Source organism: Neofelis nebulosa, chromosome 5 (genome assembly GCF_028018385.1).
Source record: "Neofelis nebulosa isolate mNeoNeb1 chromosome 5, mNeoNeb1.pri, whole genome shotgun sequence".
In the NCBI taxonomy this organism is placed as follows: Eukaryota; Metazoa; Chordata; class Mammalia; order Carnivora; family Felidae; genus Neofelis; species Neofelis nebulosa.
Window position 1 is genome coordinate 74,830,246 of NC_080786.1, and position 18,880 is coordinate 74,849,125.

Genomic DNA, 18,880 nt, shown 5'->3' on the forward strand with positions numbered 1-18,880 from the left:
ATGATCTCGCTGTCTGTGAGTTCGAGCCCGCGTCGGGCTCTGTGCTGACAGCTCGGAGCCTGGAGCCTGTTTCAGATTCTGTGTCTCCCTCTCTCTCTGACCCTCCCCCGTTCATGCTCTGTCTCTCTCTGTCTCAAAAATAAATAAACGTTAAAAAAAATTTTTTTTAAACCAAAAAAACAAAAAGATGATAATTACATGAGGGGATGGAGATGTACTCATACAGCATATGCTCACAGGGCAATGCTATCCATGTTCCACCATAGTACTATCTGGCATTACATAGAATCCAATGTAGGGGTTAATATCAAAAGACAGTTATGATTCCTTTATTCCTTCTTGCTCACATGGTAAATCTATCTCATGAATTTTCCTGAACATTGTTGATTTCATTTACTTTTTTAAATTAGGACTTCCTAAATGTATAACTAATAATTTTATATTTTTGTAAGATTTTTCTACACTTAAGGAAAATATCCTAAGAATTATATGCTTTATAATTCCCATTTTAGAAAATATACTCTATCAGGTCATTGTAAAATTGAATATCATATGTTTTATTCATCATATCAGTCACTCTCAGTTTTGCTTAATCTCAGCTTTCAGGTAATATAACTCCATTTCTTCCCTGACATATCAGTTTTGTAACAATAAAGTCTGCGGGTAAATGGTCCATCTTTTCGTAAGAATTTTTTGTTTACTAGATGTATATAAATAATATGGTTTCAAAGTATTTTACAGAGAATATAATTATTTTCTCGTAGAATTAAAGAGGATCATGTGATTCAGCATGGGCTGGTGGTAGATGGGACTAGCCTGTCTCTTGCACTCAGGGAGCATGAAAAACTATTTATGGAAGTTTGCAGAAATTGTTCAGCTGTACTGTGCTGTCGTATGGCACCACTGCAAAAAGCAAAGGTATGTTTGTATTATAAAATGTTCCATAAAGATACTGAGATCTAAAAGTACTCTTTAAGGTTAATGCCTTATCTAGTCCTATTTGGTAGTATGCAGCATATGACTCTTAGTCACTTCTCACATTATGAATTTTAACCATGTACGTTAGACCTTTGAAATTTTCAAAATGAATATTAGTTTCAGCTATTCATAATGACCTACAAAGTCTTCTGTGGGTGGCAGTTTGTGATTTTGCTGAGACACAAACTGAACTTTGATAACTACAGTTTCATAAGTTAGTTACTTAACTGGTGAGGAGGTCTGGAAGACTTCTGTTCTTCTGCAACTTCAGGTTCTGTGGAGCGCGGCTTATTTTTGCACTCTCCCAAAGTGATAATTTTCTGTTCAAAGTGGCTATTAAGTGATAAAACTTTAGTGAAAAGTTGAAAAGCCAATTATCTTATGATTTGAAGCTATATACCCGAAATATTAAAATGTTAGCTAACAAATGAAAGGCTATACAAATATTTTTTATAACTTGATTTAAAATTTGGGTCTTATACTATATCTTTCACAAATTTCTTTTGAATTGCACACCTACACACTGATTGTTTCTCATATGGGTCTAATGACATCCAGCATTGTTTTACTTCATGGAATTTTATTAAAATGCCTATATTATTGTAATTCACGTACCCAGTCTGTGGAGACTACAGTTGGAGACCAAATAGAGCTAATGCCTAGGTTCTTTATAAATGTGTGTTCAAGAATTCCAAAGAAACCTTTCTTTTAATTTTATTGAATTTAATCTTGATTGCTTTTTTAAATTTCTTAAATTTTATGACAAGAGAAAATAATTACCTTCCCTCTATCAAATAAAAAGAATAGTTACTTGAGAAAGAGAAAATTTTGCCTGACAAAGTTCAATTAAGTGTAATTATTTTTTAACACAATTAAGTTTTTTACACTTTTAAGCTGTATTTAAAAGAGACTTGCTTCCCATCAAAAAATCCAAAGATAATATTCTCTTTTGCTATGTAATTTCTAAAAGACATTCCTAACATCTCCTCAAAAAATGAACTCCATTGAAAATTACTGTCTAATACAAAATTGACTTTTTTCATTATTCAACTGTTCTTGTAACAGTCATTTCAGATAAATGACTATATAAATACAAGAAAATTGAAATTTTATAATAACTAATTAGTTATATGTCTTTCAGGTAATAAGACTGATAAAAATCTCACCTGAGAAACCTATAACATTGGCTGTTGGTGATGGTGCTAATGATGTAAGCATGATACAAGAAGCACATGTTGGCATAGGTGATTGATTTTTTTTCCTGAATTTTTAAAATTGGTATAATTAATTGGTGATTTTGAATTTTCCTTTTGTAGGCTAAAATGCAGTATCAAATATATGAATGCAATGTGGTAATATATCACTGTATCTGCATCAGAAGAAGCCCATTATAATTAAGCCCAATATTTAGGATATTGTAATTCCAAAGTTTCAAGGACATAAATACCATGTTGGTGAATTTTATCTCTGCCAGTTCTCCTTCATAATAAAGTAGCTTTATTTTGCTGTGTTGTACCTTTTAAAGTATTTTCTCACATTATTCTATAATTTTTAAACTCTAAATTTGTAATTTATGTAGTTGCCCTCATGGTTGCAATTCTTTTAGAGTGTTGTTATTATTTCCTGTCTTTTTCAGTCTAAAGATTCTGTAACTCGTTCTAATGACAATTTTAGAAATAATAAATTATATCAAACCATTATAATATATATATTCAAGTAGTTTTTCTTTTTATTTAAATGTTTGTTTATTTTTGAGAGAGAGGAGGAGTGAGGGAGGGACAGAGAGAGGGAGACAGGATCCAAAGCAGGCTCCGCACTGACAGCAGAGAGGCCCATGTGGGGCTCAGATTCACAAACTGTGAGATCATGACCTGAGCCAAAGTTGGATCCTTAACTGACTGAGCCACCTAGGCACCCCTCAAATAATTTTCTAACTTAATAAACTTTGTTCTAATTTCTTTTCTATTTTTGCCTAAAATTTTTGTTTTATTTAGACTAATACCATTTTATTATATTTAAATTATCAGTCATTTACTGTTTAAACCATATTCTGAGCTGCCTTCCTAAATAACTTTATTATGCAAATACAGAAGCAAAGGAGAAAAGTATGGAGGTTTTTTTAATGAAGGATAAAATTTTAGAGTTAGAAAAAAGGCTAATTCCTCTTCTGGAATAACCTCTGTAATGTCCTGTGATAGGTAGTTCTCAGGTCTAATATTTCCAGTGTAGCTCTCAAATCAATTCTTCACTTTTCATTTTGAAAACTTAATTTTCTTTCTAGTTTGTGTACTGTTGTTTACCATAAATTTCCATAAGAATTTGATGATAACTTCCTATACCTTCCTATTAAAGGCATAAAAAGCTACAGTAGTTACAACAGTTTGATTCTAGTATGATAACAGAAAGACCAGTGAGTAGTATAGATGCAAACATCTGGAAATTTAGTTTTTAAAAAAAAGGAGATGTTTCAAATAAGTAGGGAAACAAGTTATTTGATAAAAAAAAAATACTAATATAACTGATTTGGTTATTTGGGAGGAAAAAAAAGTTGGGTCTCTTTCTGTTGCTTAGAGCCAAACAAATACCAGAATGATTATATATTTTAAAAATTTTAAAGACCACAAAAAGGAATGGAAGAAAAAAATTTAATGAATAATCTTGTAATTTGAGGTATGGAAGGATCTAATTTTTAGGAAAGAAAGAAAAAGAAAGAACAAGAGAAAGAAAGAAAGAAAGAAAGAAAGAAAGAAAGAAAGAAAGAAAGAAAGAAAGAAAGAAAGAAAGAAAGAAAAGAAAGAAAGAAAGAAAGAAAGAAAGAAAGAAAGAAAGAAAGAAAGAAAGAAAGAAAGAAAGACATTGTAAAGGGAATGATCAGTATGTCTGGCAGAAGTAAATATACCCAAATTCAAATTTTAAACATGAAACTAATAAAGAACATTTGCATGGGTGCCTGGGTAGCTCAGTCAGTTAAGCTTCTGACTCTTGATTTCGACTCAGGTTATGATCCCATGGTTTGTTGGATCTAGACCTGCATCAGACCTTGTGCTAACAGTGCAGAGCCTGCTTGGGATTTGATTTCTCTCTCTCTCCTTCTCTCTCTCTCTTTCTCTCTCTCTCTCTCTCTCTCTCTCTCTCTCTTTCTTTCTCTCCTTCCCCAACTCTCATGCACACGTGCTCTCTCTCTCTCTCAAAATAAGCATTTTTTTTAAATTAAGATGAGTATTAAATGCATGAAAAAAAGTGTTCAGCTCACTCAAAAAAAAATCCAAGTTAAAATTACCTATCAGATTGGCAAAATTACAAAGTCGGGTAAACTTGGAATTGACAAAGGTTAGAATTAGCAAATCCTCATATACAGTATTAGGGGGAGTGTAAATTGGTATACCCTGCATTATTATGTATAATAGAATTTTAAATGTGTGCCTATTGACCTAGCAGTTATGCATCTAGGAATTTCTTTTAAGAAAATGAATAAAGGGACGCCTGGGTGGCTCAGTTGGTTAAGCGTCCAACTCTTGATTTCAGTTCAGGTCATGATCTTGAGGTTCTTGAGATCAAGCCCCACGTGGAGCTCCACACTGTGTGGAGCCTGCTTGGTTTTCTCTCTGCCCTTCACCCACACACACACAAACTCTCTCTCTCAAAATAAATTAAAAACATTTTTAACAAATGAATAGTTAACATAGTTAGATGTTATAAAAACAATGTCCATAATGTATTAAGTGACAATAACAGATTATAAAACAAATAATCTCGTTTTGTACATTTGTTTGTGTATATATTAAATACACACAAAAAATGCAGAAGGAAAAATTCTTAAAGGATATAGACCAAAAATAGTGGTCTTCTCTAGATGTTATAAATGTAAGTGATGATCTATACCTAGCCATTGTTTTATTACAAAAATAAAAATTATAATTTTGAAAAATGATTTTTCAAAGCTGTTTCCAGATTGAAAAAACAAACTTGGCAAGAACTCTTTTGAAACCTAAAGGATTACTGTAACGTTAAAAATGTACTCATATTTATCAGATAAAATTATGTACTGATTTCAAGTGATATTGTGGACACTTATTTTAAAAAGCACATTTTATCCAGCCTAGATTAGATAAATTAACAAAGGGAGCAAGATTGTCACATTAAACATTTAAAATATTTATATACTTGGCATTTGTTCAAAATGTGCACATAGATAATCTGGTGAATTGCTATTTCATGCGTAACTTTTATCTAGATGCAGTTGTAGAAAGGTAAGAAGTTGTGAGTGTGCTAGCTTTTCTCACTATTAATTACCTTTGCAAGAATTTTCAGCAAACAGTGCATACAGTTGTTTTTTTTTTTTAAGTTTATTTTGAGAGAGAGAGAAAGACAGCGTGTATGTGGGGAAGGGGCAGAGAGAAAGGGAAGGAAAGAATCCCAAGCAGGCTCTGTGCTATCAGCATGGAGCCTGACAAGGGGCTTGATTCCAGGAACTGTGAGATCATGACCTGAGCCAAAATCAGGGGTCTGATGCTTACTCACTGAGCCTACCAGATGCCCTCAATGCGTACAACTTTTTTAAGTCTTCATTTGCTCTGTGTAATGTTTGTTAGTTATATTTATTGAAATATTTCATGCCATTTGAATCCAGTAATAAAATCAGGGCTTCCATTTTAAATAATCAAGTTCAAGCAATAAGTAAAGAGCACATTTTGTTTGACTTATGTGCGAAAGGTTTAAAACCATTAAACTTAATGCTCATTTTTGCTAGGTTCTAATCATTCAATTTGGATTTTTTTTATGTTCATTGGAAATTAGCAAAGTTAAAGCTGTTTTATAGCACTTTCTCCATTAGAAATCTGTTAACTAGTACTTTGTGTCTATTAGTGTAAAACTTGATGTTCTTATTAGATCCTTAACTTTCAATATTATTTTTATATTCATTGTATTTTATTATATTTTGAGTCTTTGACACTTGATGTTACATACCTGGTATGTATTGTAGATTTGTTTTAATTATGTATTTGATTTAAGTGGAGCAACCTTTTGGGAATCTTCTATCCACTCTGTATTGGGAAATAGTGCTCCCAAGCCCAGGTTCAACTGCTACAGATAATTAAGATATTTGTAGTTAAATTATCAAAATCACATTTCTCAGTTATCAATGAACTTTCCTTTTTGTCTTCTTTATTACAGGAATCATGGGTAAAGAAGGAAGACAAGCTGCAAGAAACAGTGACTATGCAATAGCTAGATTTAAATTCCTCTCCAAATTGCTTTTTGTTCATGGTCATTTTTATTATATTAGAATAGCTACCCTTGTACAGTATTTTTTTTATAAGGTGAGTTTCATGGAGATATATATAACCATTTACTGACAGTAATTTGAGGTTTTAATTTAAGGTATGTGATTGCCATTCAAATTATTCTTAAAAATTGTTTTTATAAGTAAAAATAACAGTTTATGGGATATACTTTGATTATTTTGTCATAAATCTAATGTGTACTACAGAAAGAAAATCAGCGGTTGCCTGAGGCCAGGGGCGCAGGTGATAGCACTGACTGGAAAGGGATATAAGAGAACTTTGCATGATAGAAAAAGCTCTCTAATTTGATTGTGGTGGTGGTTACTTGGGTGCATAAATTTGTTAGCATCAAAATTCACACTTAAAATTGATACATTTTATTCTATGCAAATTAAAACATACTTAATTTGATTTCTTTCATGTTATTTTTTCCTGAGCCAGTAGTAAGTTTTAATTTAGGTCCAGTACAGTGGTTTCAAGCAGAGGTTCTTCATCCTTTTTGTGCCAAGAATGACCTTTTGGTAGTCTAGTAAGATGTATAAACTACTCATTAGAGGGGTTTTATATGCATAAAATAAGATACATTTTAGGATTACTAGGAAACTAATTATGTTGAAATACCATTCTCTCTCTTAACCCTTTTTGGGAAGGTATACTTCAAGGGAACCCATTTTAGGAGCTCCTGAATACCAAGATATTTAATACAATATATAGTGTTCTATATTGCATATATTCTATAAATAATATCTATAAGCCAATGAAAGAACACAGGTAGATTGCATATTGCTAATAAATGATGGCTACCTTATTATAGCTTTTCTATCTTATCATAGCTTTTGCTATGATATAAGTGCAATAAAACCTTGGTTTGTGAGCATAATTCCAGAAACAGGCTTGTAATCCAGAGCACTTTATCAAAGCAAATTTCAAAAACCATTGGCAGAGTTGTGATCATATGACATTCAGTATCGCATACTACTCATATTGCAAGACATTGCCCATTTATCAAGTTAGAATTTATTAGAAATGTTTGCTCATCTTGCAGAACACTCACAGACCAAGTTACTCACAATCCAAGGTTTTATACTGTATATTGAAATGGAAAGATGTTTTCATAATTCCATTTATTATTTTAAATATTTTTATTTTAAAGCTATTAAGCCCTAAGGTTTAAATGTTTATTTTATTTATTTTTGAGAGAGAGTGTGTAAGCAGGGAAGGGGCAGAGAGAGAGAGGGAGAGAGAATCGGAAGCAGGCTCCGTGCTGTCAGCGCAGAGCCTGACATGGGGTTGGAACTCCCAAACCGTTGAGATCATGACCTGGGACGAAATCAAGAGTCGCATGCTTAACTGACTGAGCCACCAAGGTGCCCATAACCCTATAGTTTAAATAAACTGTACTTATTGTATTATATATGAAAAGTATTGAATAATAGCTGGAAGGCTGTAAATTCAAAATTATGGCATTGTTTAGCAATAAGAGCCCAAGGGATTTTCATTCTGACATTTGAAGTACTGCTTAGAATTCTTTTAGAAATTTTAAATAAGGGAACAAGTTCCTATGAGTAGATCTTCTACTTACCATATCAGAAATTGTGTTCTGGACTCTTTAATAACCATTCTTAGAAATTATTTCCCTTTTAGACCCAAATATTTTAATTATTTCCATTTAATCTTGTTTTTCAGAATGTGTGCTTTATCACACCCCAATTTTTATATCAGTTCTACTGTTTGTTTTCTCAACAAGTAAGTAAATAGAAGCTTTTGATTTATCCTTTTAGAATAAGGTATGTGTATTCAGTTTTTGATAGTTGGAGGTACTTTTTACATTTTTCCTAGTCCTACAAATAAATAGACAAAAATTCCCTAATTAGTGTATTTGATCAGTATAAAATTGATAATATTTATTCTGATTTTCAGTTTGAAGTGAATGTTAATACCAAAATATATTTTAATTCTAGATGTTTTCTAAAAAATAAGTATTAACTCAACAGCTTATGAGAGAATTTTGGTAACTTTTTCAACTTACATGTAATATTTCTGTAAGCTCTATATTAAGCCATGTTAGAGTAACTATTGGGGGATTACCTCATTATTTATTTTTTGACTCACAGAGTTTTTTTGGATGGGGAAGGAAGTTTAGTGATTGAGTCCAGGAATGATATATAGACTTTATCTCAGTAATGAACTGTAAATAACTGGTAGAGCCACCAGGAATGCTACTTTGAAAAGTGTTCTGAAGCTACAGGCTCAGAGAGAAACCCTGTAATCAGGTAGTAGTAGCTATAATGAGCACATGTGGGTCTTTGGTTGTACACACGTCACATATTTGCCATCTACTCTGTTTTATTCTATGGAAAATGAAATTGAAATCCACAGAAATTAAGTAACTTGCCATGATCACATAGCTACGAAGTTAATAACTAAACCATACTAGGATCTACTGCTTTTGACTAACTGAGCACCCTTTTTACATACCACATTATCCATCTCTAATTAAGATATTTGTTCTAATTTATTGAAATAATAAGAGCCTGATTATCTTAGGTTTTTCTTTAGCTGTCTCTATCCTTAATCCTGTTTTTGCTTCCATTTATAACCTGTGGCTCTAAATTTCAAGTATCTGCTTGGGCATTGATTGCCAGTAATAATGTTTGCTTACTTGAATGAATTAGAGAATGCTATAAGAGCATATGATAACTAGACCTAATCTATTTTGGTTAGGTTTTCAGGGAATTTACAGTATAATTTGAGACAGTATTAATAACAATAAAAACAATAAATGAAGAGTAGGCAAAGTGCGAGGCATTTAGTACCAATAGTAGCACAGACAGCTGTTTAGAAGAGGACGTTTGATCATCAAGAACTTGAGCCAATGTTTAAAGTTTCATGGATCATACCTTAAAGGAAATGTAGGACTTAGATGGGAAGACAGAGTCATAAAAGCAAAACTGTATGTTTTCCCTACCAAAAGAATAGTAAAAAGCCTAAGATGCATGCAGGAGAATTGTGTAAAAACGACATCTCAATGACCAAGTTGTGGAGAATCTTGAAGTGTAGCTCCAATTCACTGTAATTCCAGATCACTTGACATAACAAAATGTTCCAATTCCCACAAAGAATATAAATCTAGGAATATTATGTGTTTGTGTCTATGTAAGAAACAAATTGGAATTACTAAATTGGATTTTTGTGTAAATTGAGAAAGCTATATAATTTTTATGCTTATTTCCAGTAGGCTTCTTTGTGATCATATACATAACTAATACACAGTTTAGAATCTCAAGATTCCCACCAATTTCTCTTTCTAGACACTGTATGACAGCGTGTACCTGACTTTATACAATATTTGTTTTACTTCCCTACCTATACTGATATATAGTCTGTTGGAACAGCATATAGACCCTCACGTATTACAGAGCAAGCCTACCCTCTATCGGTAAGTATTTTCCGGTATTAAATGTCCATAACACTTCTGAGTATAAAAAGTGTGTTACGTAGTTACCAATTTTTGAAAGCATCCTATAAATAAGCAAATGTATTAGGCAGTATCTCGGTGATTAATATTTTACTAAGGAAGTATTTTAGTTTATGGTTTATAGTTATTGGATATCAAAGAAAAATTTAATAACTTTTCCAGTGTTTTTAGAAATGAACACTTTTGTACTAGGAATGCATTGGGCAGTTGTTTAATTTGCATTTACTGTTGCAAACCAGTAATACTCCATTTTGTGTGCACAAAAGAAGTTATTTAGTAATTGGTTGTCTCCAGAGTTTCTAAAAAATTAGTTTATTTTCTAGCGTTGACAAATTAATAAGTCATAATCAATGCAAAATGCAGGGTTGAGGACATTAATTCCTATTCCAGATCTTCTGGGTTATACCTGCTTCCCCAGAACCAAGTAAGTAATCACAGAGATGTGGAACTATTCCTGAAGACCAGTTTATGGTTCCCAAGTTAACCTGATGTCCACTCTTACAGAGGTATTCAGTCATCCAGAAATGGCAATAACTCACTTTGATTTCCCAGGATATCTAGGACTGGGCTTGACCTAAGATTACCACAAACTGCTCTTCCTTCCAGCCTTTGGTGGATATGAAATCGATTAGGAGCCTCAATGCTGAACCAAACTCAAATGACTCCACTAAAAACAAATAGTCATAGCAGAGTGACTGTTCACAACAGAATATACTGCAGATAGATCAACTTTTAACAATTAAGCTGAATTATTATGCCTATATCATGTTTTTTTTCTAAATGAGAAAATGTTTTTAAATATATTACATGAACTATAAGCTGCTACACAGATGTGTATTATAAACAGTGATTTGTAAATTCAGGTGTATACTTTCTGCTAATATTTTTAAGCAATTTTAAATTAAATATCCATCTTGTTTTTTCATTGTGAATTTGTAACAATAATTTAGCATGGAAATAATAAACATGAATCCTACCATGTTCCTTTTTCTCTCTTTTTTTTTTTTTTTAATATACAGAGACATTAGTAAAAACCGTCAACTAAGCATTAAAACATTTCTTTATTGGACCATCCTGGGTTTCAGTCATGCCTTTATTTTCTTTTTTGGATCCTATTTTCTAATTGGAAAAGATATATCTCTGCTTGGAAATGGCCAGGTAAAATATATCATTTTTTAAAGAATATTTGTTAATAATTTCATTTAGTCTGATCTCTGATAACTTTCTCTCATAAAAAATAAAAGTAAAATTCAATTCATATTAAAAAATTGTAAGGTATTAAGTTAAAATGCAATTGTATAAAGATTTCAAAAGTTAAAAGCATTACAGTATAGTGTTAATATGAAACTCAAGTTACTAGGCAGTTTTGCTATTAAATTAATTCACACAAGGGGATATATCCTTGCATGCTGTTCGCTTTAGGATTGTGTCTTAATAATAATTGCTGTCTATTTAGTGCTTACTATTTTGCTAAGAGTTTTACATGTTCCATTTTCATTAATTGTCACGATAATCCTATTGGAGAGATACTGTGACCTGCACTTTTCATATGAGAAATGAGGACTTGGTGTTTAGTTTTTTGCTTTTAATCATGTGAATTTTTCTCTTTTTTTTTTTTTTTTTTTTTTTTTTTTTTTTTGGTATGCTTAGGAAGTGGCCATTGTTACTGTGTCCTGATCGGAGAGCTTATTTGACTTCTGGCTGAATTAGGCCTCTCTTTCTAGGCTTAGCTAAATGAGTTACGAGGAAAGGAAGTGACAGCAGTGGTACTGTGGCAAATTGGAAATGCTTGTCGCCTTTAGTTTCCCTTTCCCACTGGCAGTACTTAAGCATTGCAGAATATATTTTGAGACACAGAGATACAAGATTCGCAATTGGGAGAATATGAAGTTTTATCTGTTTGGCAAATATTTATTAAGGACCAAGCATACTGTGTACTATACTAGGTTCTGGATATGTGAGATTAACTAAACATGCTTGGTCATGGAGCATAGAGTCGTGTGAGATACAAAAAATAAGCAAATAAAATATCCAAGTGCACTGAAGGAAATGGATTTCAATTGTAGAGAGGTTTTTTTAGCCATTCCTTTAAGATGTAGTGCAGGAACATACATGCATTCACTTTTGAGGACATGTTTAGCCTGATTTGGACAAAAATATGATCTTATTTTGTACAGTATAAAGATTACAGCACTTCCCAAATACTACCTTTTATTGAGTTATTTCTTTGTGCCAACTGTGTGTGGTAGCTTATTAAATTATAATAACTCTGTGAGGAAAATATCATTACTTTTTGCATATTAGAAAATTAACCTTGGAGAGGTTAAGAAATTTGCCTCAGGTCACACCATAAATAAATTACAAGAACAGAATTCAGACTCAGATCTCTGTGACTTCAAAGCCTGTGTGCTTAGCCATGATCCTAAGTTCCTTTGAGAAACAAGTTATTAGCCCAGTGCCTTTGTGCACAATAGTGCCACCTGTGCAAGGACCATCAAATTTACAGATAGTATGCCCATTGCTACCTGAAATATTAGGGTGAAAACTGGACAGAAGGTTTGAAAAGTAGAAGGAACATGTCATCCATAAAAGGAAATTAATTTTTTTGTTGCTGGTTAGTACTTTGTTCCTGATTTTAAAAGTTGTATGTGTCCATTAAATTTGAAATACATAGGAAAAAATATAAAGAAAATAAATCACCAGGGCCCCTGGCTGAGTCTGTCAGAGGGTGTGCTAGTCTTGATCTTGGGGTTGTAAGTTTGAGCCCCACAGTAGGTGTAGAGGTTACTAAAATAATTGTTTTAATCTTTAAAAAAAAAAAAAAAAAGAAATCACCTGTTGTCCTTTTACCTAAGTATAATTACTTCTATGATTTTAACATGTTTTCACCCATTCCTTTTTATTTTTTGCTATTTTCCATTAACCTCATAATTTATATCCCCCTATGTCTCAGTGATAGCTTTTTTTTAAATTTTTTTTTTTTAACGTTTATTTATTTTTGAGACAGAGAGAGACAGAGCATGAACAGGGGAGGGGCAGAGAGAGAGGGAGACACAGAATCTGAAACAGGCTCCAGGCTCTGAGCTGTCAGCACAGAGCCCGACGTGGGGCTCGAACTCATGGACCGTGAGATCATGACCTGAGCCGAAGTCGGATGCTTAACCGACCAAGCCACCCAGGCGCCCCAATGATAGCTTTATTATAGTTCTCCCCTTATTATAGCCTAAGTGATTTTCCATGTTATTAAAAATGCTTCAAAAATATTTTTTCATGGCTACATAGTATTTTATTATATGTCAGAATTTAAGTATTCCCTTAATAATTTAAATTTGTTTCTTATGTTTAGTGACTCTTTTAAAATTAAATTTTAAGCATGCTGTATACAAAGATAAAATCTTAATGAAGATTTTTTTCATTACCATGTATGAATTGTTGGTTTCCCTTTTTTTGGTAACTCAATTTGTAAATCATTAACTTCTTTCCCCTTTTAGCCTAATTGTTCTATCACTCAGATATATACCATTAGAAACTAATCTACTACTCCCTGCCACCAATACTAGGTATAGTGGGAAAGAAGCACACAATGGGATCAGGTGAAGTGACTCCACAACCTGACACCTGAAGTTACCATTTGAGTGATTTGGGATGAGTTAGTTAACCTCTCTAAGACTCAGTTTCCTCACCCACAAAATTATATATAGGAGCAGAATCCCTACCTTCTAGGTTTGCAGTGAGGATTATTATATATAAAGAGCATTAGGCATAGTGGCTAGCATGTACAAGTACTCAATCAGTCTTGGCAGAGTTAGTTGTTATTTTTACCATCCAATAAGTATTTTGAAGACCCAGCCTTCCCAATCCCATCTGATCAACTTCTCCTGGAATCTCTCTCCTCTTTAAATGTGTATGTTAAAATGTCCTTGCTGACTCTCTCAGAATGTGCTCATTTTAGTTCCAAGCCATTGTTATATTTCATCTCTTGACTCTTTTTTCCCAAAGTCTTAGAACCATCTGTTCCTTAGGGTTAAGCCCACAGACCTCTGTCCTTTTGCTCCAGCCCTCTCTTACGTCTTCCTATACTGAAAATCTTTTTAGACATCTAGCTCATGTCCCATTGTTCAGCACTGGATATGTTGAATGGTTTCTGTTTTCCAGTTAGTTATTCTTGTGTGCCCAACAAATCTACCAACAGTTGAAAGCCTGAAGTAGAAAACATTATTAGGGGGAAGTACTGGGAAGAGGAATAGCTGGAGATAAGGATGAAGTTGATGCAAATCAGTGACCCTGAGAGAGGAGCAGGAGAAAGAGTTGAAATAGTTTAGGGTCCAGGTAGAGCAGGACAGTTCAGGAGAAGTTAAGATTCTACTCCCATTTTTTGTATAAGGGTCTAGCAGTATCATGAATATTATAAGTATGAATTTTCAACAAATATTTTTGAAGTATTCACTCATTCTTAATTTATCTTTAACTTAGGAAAGAATTACTCATTTCTCATATATTCTCAGATCTTTTTAACAGGACTTCCTTTCTTTAGTAAAGTACAAGAACCCTGATAAAATTTTCTCTGAGATTTGGAAAGAGTAATGTATATAACATGGCTGAATGCTTGTTTGTGTGTGTGTGTGTGTGTGTGTCTAAAAACTGCTTTCCTATGGGCAGATCTTTACCTTCACAGCACCATTTAAAAATGACATAGTGACGAATTTTTAATTATTTTTCTCCAAAATAGTAGAAGAATTAAATTCATGTAAAATTTGCCTAGCCTTATGCAGGCTTAAGATACTCCTAGTGCTTGGAGTTACAACCTGGAGCTTATCTTACAGTGCAGTGGTATCATCACAACATTTGTCCAGAAGTCACAGATTAGTAATTTGGTGGCTATATTGCATGGGTAATCTTTTCATTTTATTTTCAAAGCTAAAAATGAGCTTAACATAAAACTTGAAAGTATTTCTGTAATCCAACAGAATCAACTTTTTTGGTGTTTTTAAACATGCTTCATGGAAAAGCACAATCACCATTTCTTTTATGTTTAAAGAGTTTTGACAAAAGTTAAAATGGTTATAGAATATTTGTTAGAGATCTTGATGTAACTTTATGTTTGACAAAAACTTTAGTTTTATTTTTTTAAGATTTTGTTTTGATTCCAGTTAACATGCAGTGTTATATTAGTTTCTAGTGTACAATATAGTGATTCACCAATTCCATACATCACCCAGTACTCGTCACAACAAGTGCTCTCCTTAATCCCCATCATCTATTCAGCCCATCTCCCCAGGAGTCTTCTCTTCTGGTAATCATCAGTTTGTTCTCTATAGTTAAGCATCCATTTCTTTATTTGTCTCCCTCTCTTTTTCCCTTTGCTTGTTTGTTTTCTTTCTTAAATTACATGTATGAGTGAAATTACAATGCTAAGCGAAATAAGTCAGTCAGATCTTAATATAACTTAAAATTTTTTTAAGCCCTCCAGGGGAACCTGGCTGGCTTATTAGTCAGTAGAGCATGCAACTCTGGATCTCAGTGTTGTGAGTCTGAGCCTCACGTTGGGTGTACAGGTTACTTAGAAGTATAAAAAAATGAATTAAAAAAATTTTTAAGTCCTCCAAAAATAATGAAAACTGATTTCCATTAAATCATTTTTTAAAAACACCTTGAGTTGTATTTGATATACAGTAAACTGCACATATTTAAAAATAGATAATTTGAGGGGCGCCTGGGTGGCTCAGTTGGTTAAGCGGCCGACTTCGGCTCAGGTCACGATCTCACAGTCCATGAGTTCGAGCCCCGCATCGGGCTCTGTGCTGACCGCTCAGAGCCTGGAGCCTGTTTCAGATTCTGTGTCTCCCTCTCTCTCTGACCCTCCCCTGTTCATGCTCTGTCTCTCTCTGTCTCAAAAATAAAAATAAACGTTAAAAAAAAATTTTTTTTAATAAATAAATAAATAAAAATAGATAATTTGATACTTTTTAGAAAGTCTTTATTTTAATTCCAGTTAGTTGACATACAGTGTTCTATTAGTTTCAGGTGTGCCATACAGTGATTCAATTCCTTATGTCACCCAGTGCTCATCACAAGTGTATTCCTTAATCTTCATCACCTATTTAACCCATCCTTCCACCCACCTCCCCTCTGGTAATCATCACTTTGTTCTCTGTAATTAAGAGTCTGTTTCTGGGTTTTCTCTCTCTCTCTCTCTCTCTCTCTCTCTCTCTCTCTCTCTCTCTCTCTCTTCCCTTTGCTGGTTTGTTTTGTTTCTTAAATTCCCCATGAGTGAAATCATATGGTATTTGTCTTTCCCTAACTTATTTCACTTAGCATTATACTCTCTAGCTCCATCTGTATCGTTGCAAATGACAAGATTTCATTCTCTTTTAATGGCTGAATAATATTTCATTGTGTATATATACCACCTCTTGTTTATTTATCAATCAGTGGACACTTGGGCTGCTTCCATACTTTGTAAGTAATGCTGCTGTAAACATAGAGATACATGTATCCATTTGAATTAGTGTTTTTGTACTCTTTGTAAATATCCAGTAGTGCAAATTGCTGGATTATAGGGTGGTTCTGTTTTTAACCTTTTGAGGAACCTCCATACTGTTTTCCACGGTGGCTGCACCAGTTTACATTCCCACCAACAGTGCTCAAGTGTTCTCTTCTCCACATACCCGCCAACACCTGTTGTTTCTTGTGTTGTTGATTTTAGCCATTCTGATAGGTGTGAGGTGATACTTTACTGTAGTTTTGATTTGCATTTCCCTGATGATAAGTGATGGTGAGCATCTTTTCTTGAGTCAGCCCTCAGGATGTCTTCTTTGGAGAAATGTCTGTCCATGTCTTCTGCCCAAATTTTAATTGGATTATTTGTTTTTGGGGTGTTGAGTTTTACAAGTTCTTTATATGTTTTGGATACTGACCGTTTATTGGTTTTGTCATTTGCAAATATTTTCTCCCATACCATAGATTGCCTTTTTGTTTTGTTGATTGTTTCCTTCATTGTGCAGAAGTTTTATTTTGATGCAGCCCCAGTAGTTTATTTTTGCATTGTTTTCCCTTGCCTCAGGAGGCACATGTAGAAAAAAAGCTCCTGAGGCTGTTGTCAAAGAAGTTCTTGCCTATGTTCTCTTCTAGGATTTTTATGGTTTCAGTTTTCACATTTAGGTCTTAATCCACTTTGAATTTATTTTTGTGTATGGTGTAAGAAAGCGGTCCAGTTTCTTTTGCATGTTGCTGTCCATTTTTCCCAACACCATTTGTTGAAGAGATAGTCTTTTTCCCATTGGATATTCTTTCCTGCTTTGTAAAAGAATGTGATACTTTTTTTTTTAACCATCTTAACATTTTTAAGAGTACAGTTCAGTATATTCATATTGTTGTACAATAAAATCGTCAGAACTTTTTCAACTTGGAAAACCAAAACTCTATAAACTACTACCCATTTCTCCCTCTTCTCAGCCCTTGGAAATCAATTCTGCTTTCTGTTTCTAAGAACATGACTATCTATGAAATCATTTTTTTTTTTTTGAAAAGCTAAATAATTGGGAGGTAAACACCAATGAAGAATGTTTATTTAAGTAAAGTAAGAGGTACTAAAAACAAATGACTGTCTTTTTAAAAAAAGAAGAATTTATCTCCCCCTCTCTTGATCTCTGCAGAGTAAGTAATCTCATCTTAGAACACACTTATTCTGACAATGTTGCTGTTTGGAATATTTTTGGAAATAGCTTGTATTGTCTTCCTATGATCTCAGCAAAGTAACTTTCTCAGGGAAAAAGCTATTTAAAATCATAGATGGGGAAGATGCTACTTAAGATTATAGTTAAGAAAGAAGGTAGAAAAGCAATTCAGATTCGAAGAGTTCACCTCCAATAAAGTGGACTTCTGTAGGATGCAAAGGCAAAGGCATGTCAGCTTGGGTAAGAGTACATTAGAAGACTAAAACACTACAATGAAGGAAACAGAAAGGAGGGAATTTTAGTCATATGGTGAGAATGGAAAACCGAGATGATATAGGGAGGAAAATAATCAGGAGAAGAGTTTTAGAGGTAGCTGAGTTTCCATCATAAGCCTACATGACATTTTGCTTGTTGGGTGGTTTCAGCCAAAGGCTTCACAAGAAAGAAGATTAAAGAAAAACAGCTCCTGTTAACTCAGGAATTCAAATACTAATATCTACAACACTCATTCTCAATGGTCTGATATGAAAATGACAAACTAGGCAACTACTATTTAAAATGAGATCTGGCCCAAATAAGGGTTTTTTTAAATTTGCTTGTTTTGGTTTTGTTCTATTGAAGTGTGCAAGAACTAAAAGGAAAATGTCTACCATTAATGATTTGTGTCCTTATGAAATTGTACCCAGTTTAAAAACTAAAATAACTGAAATTACAAAAATATATTATAGGATTGGGAGAAAAAGAGAAAAGTTTTTAGAGTATTCTAATTCTAGTTAGACTTCTCCAGTGGAGATGTTGGAATTATCAGAGCCACAGTACCATTCTAAAATACATTTTGTACACTATTCCACCACATTAAAAATTTAATGAGATATATTAAGGAAGAAAAATACACCCTCATCAAACCTTCTAGGTCTGGACCATTTGCCAGATTAATTAGCAACTCAAGGTAGACTAAAGAGATGAAATTTCAGGTTGTAATTCTGAAAGAGAAAAATAAACTTTTTTATACTGTTCACTATTTTTTCTTGAAATTATAATGATTTCTCCCCTTATTTCCTATCCTTAATTAATTTCTCTTTCATGCTATACATGTCATCAGCTGTTGAAACCTAACCACCAAATGGTAAGAGCTCTTGTGTTAAGACTAGAAATATGTCATTTTGTATCTGTATTCCACAGTGAATACAGTATCTTTTATTTCAATTTAAATGATTTAACCACTGTAATTACCAGTCAGGTCATTCAAGAACACATATGCAATTAATTCCTATAAGTAGATACAGATTTCTTTGAATAAAGCATTTTATGATTAATACAACTTTGATTATCTAGTTCATTAAAGAATTTCCCTGTAGGGGCACCTGGGTGGCTCAGTCGGTTAAGCGTCCGACTTCAGTTCAGGTCACAATCTCGCGGTCCGTGAGTTCGAGCCCTGTGTCGGGCTCTGGGCTGATGGCTCA

General features: G+C 33.3%; 1 protein-coding gene across 8 annotated transcripts in view; it reads left to right on the plus strand.

The window, feature by feature from the left end:
- The window catches only part of ATP11B (ATPase phospholipid transporting 11B (putative)), a 127,226-nt gene that overhangs the window by 84,329 nt on the left and 24,017 nt on the right, over nt 1–18,880 (plus strand). For all 8 annotated transcript variants that reach the window (XM_058730608.1, XM_058730611.1, XM_058730609.1 and 5 more), the window contains 6 exons: nt 765–918; nt 2,120–2,222; nt 6,154–6,299; nt 7,950–8,009; nt 9,575–9,702; nt 10,761–10,899. In XM_058730608.1, coding sequence (XP_058586591.1) covers nt 765–918; nt 2,120–2,222; nt 6,154–6,299; nt 7,950–8,009; nt 9,575–9,702; nt 10,761–10,899 — 730 coding nt within the window. The remainder of the gene's footprint in view (nt 1–764; nt 919–2,119; nt 2,223–6,153; nt 6,300–7,949; nt 8,010–9,574; nt 9,703–10,760; nt 10,900–18,880) is intronic.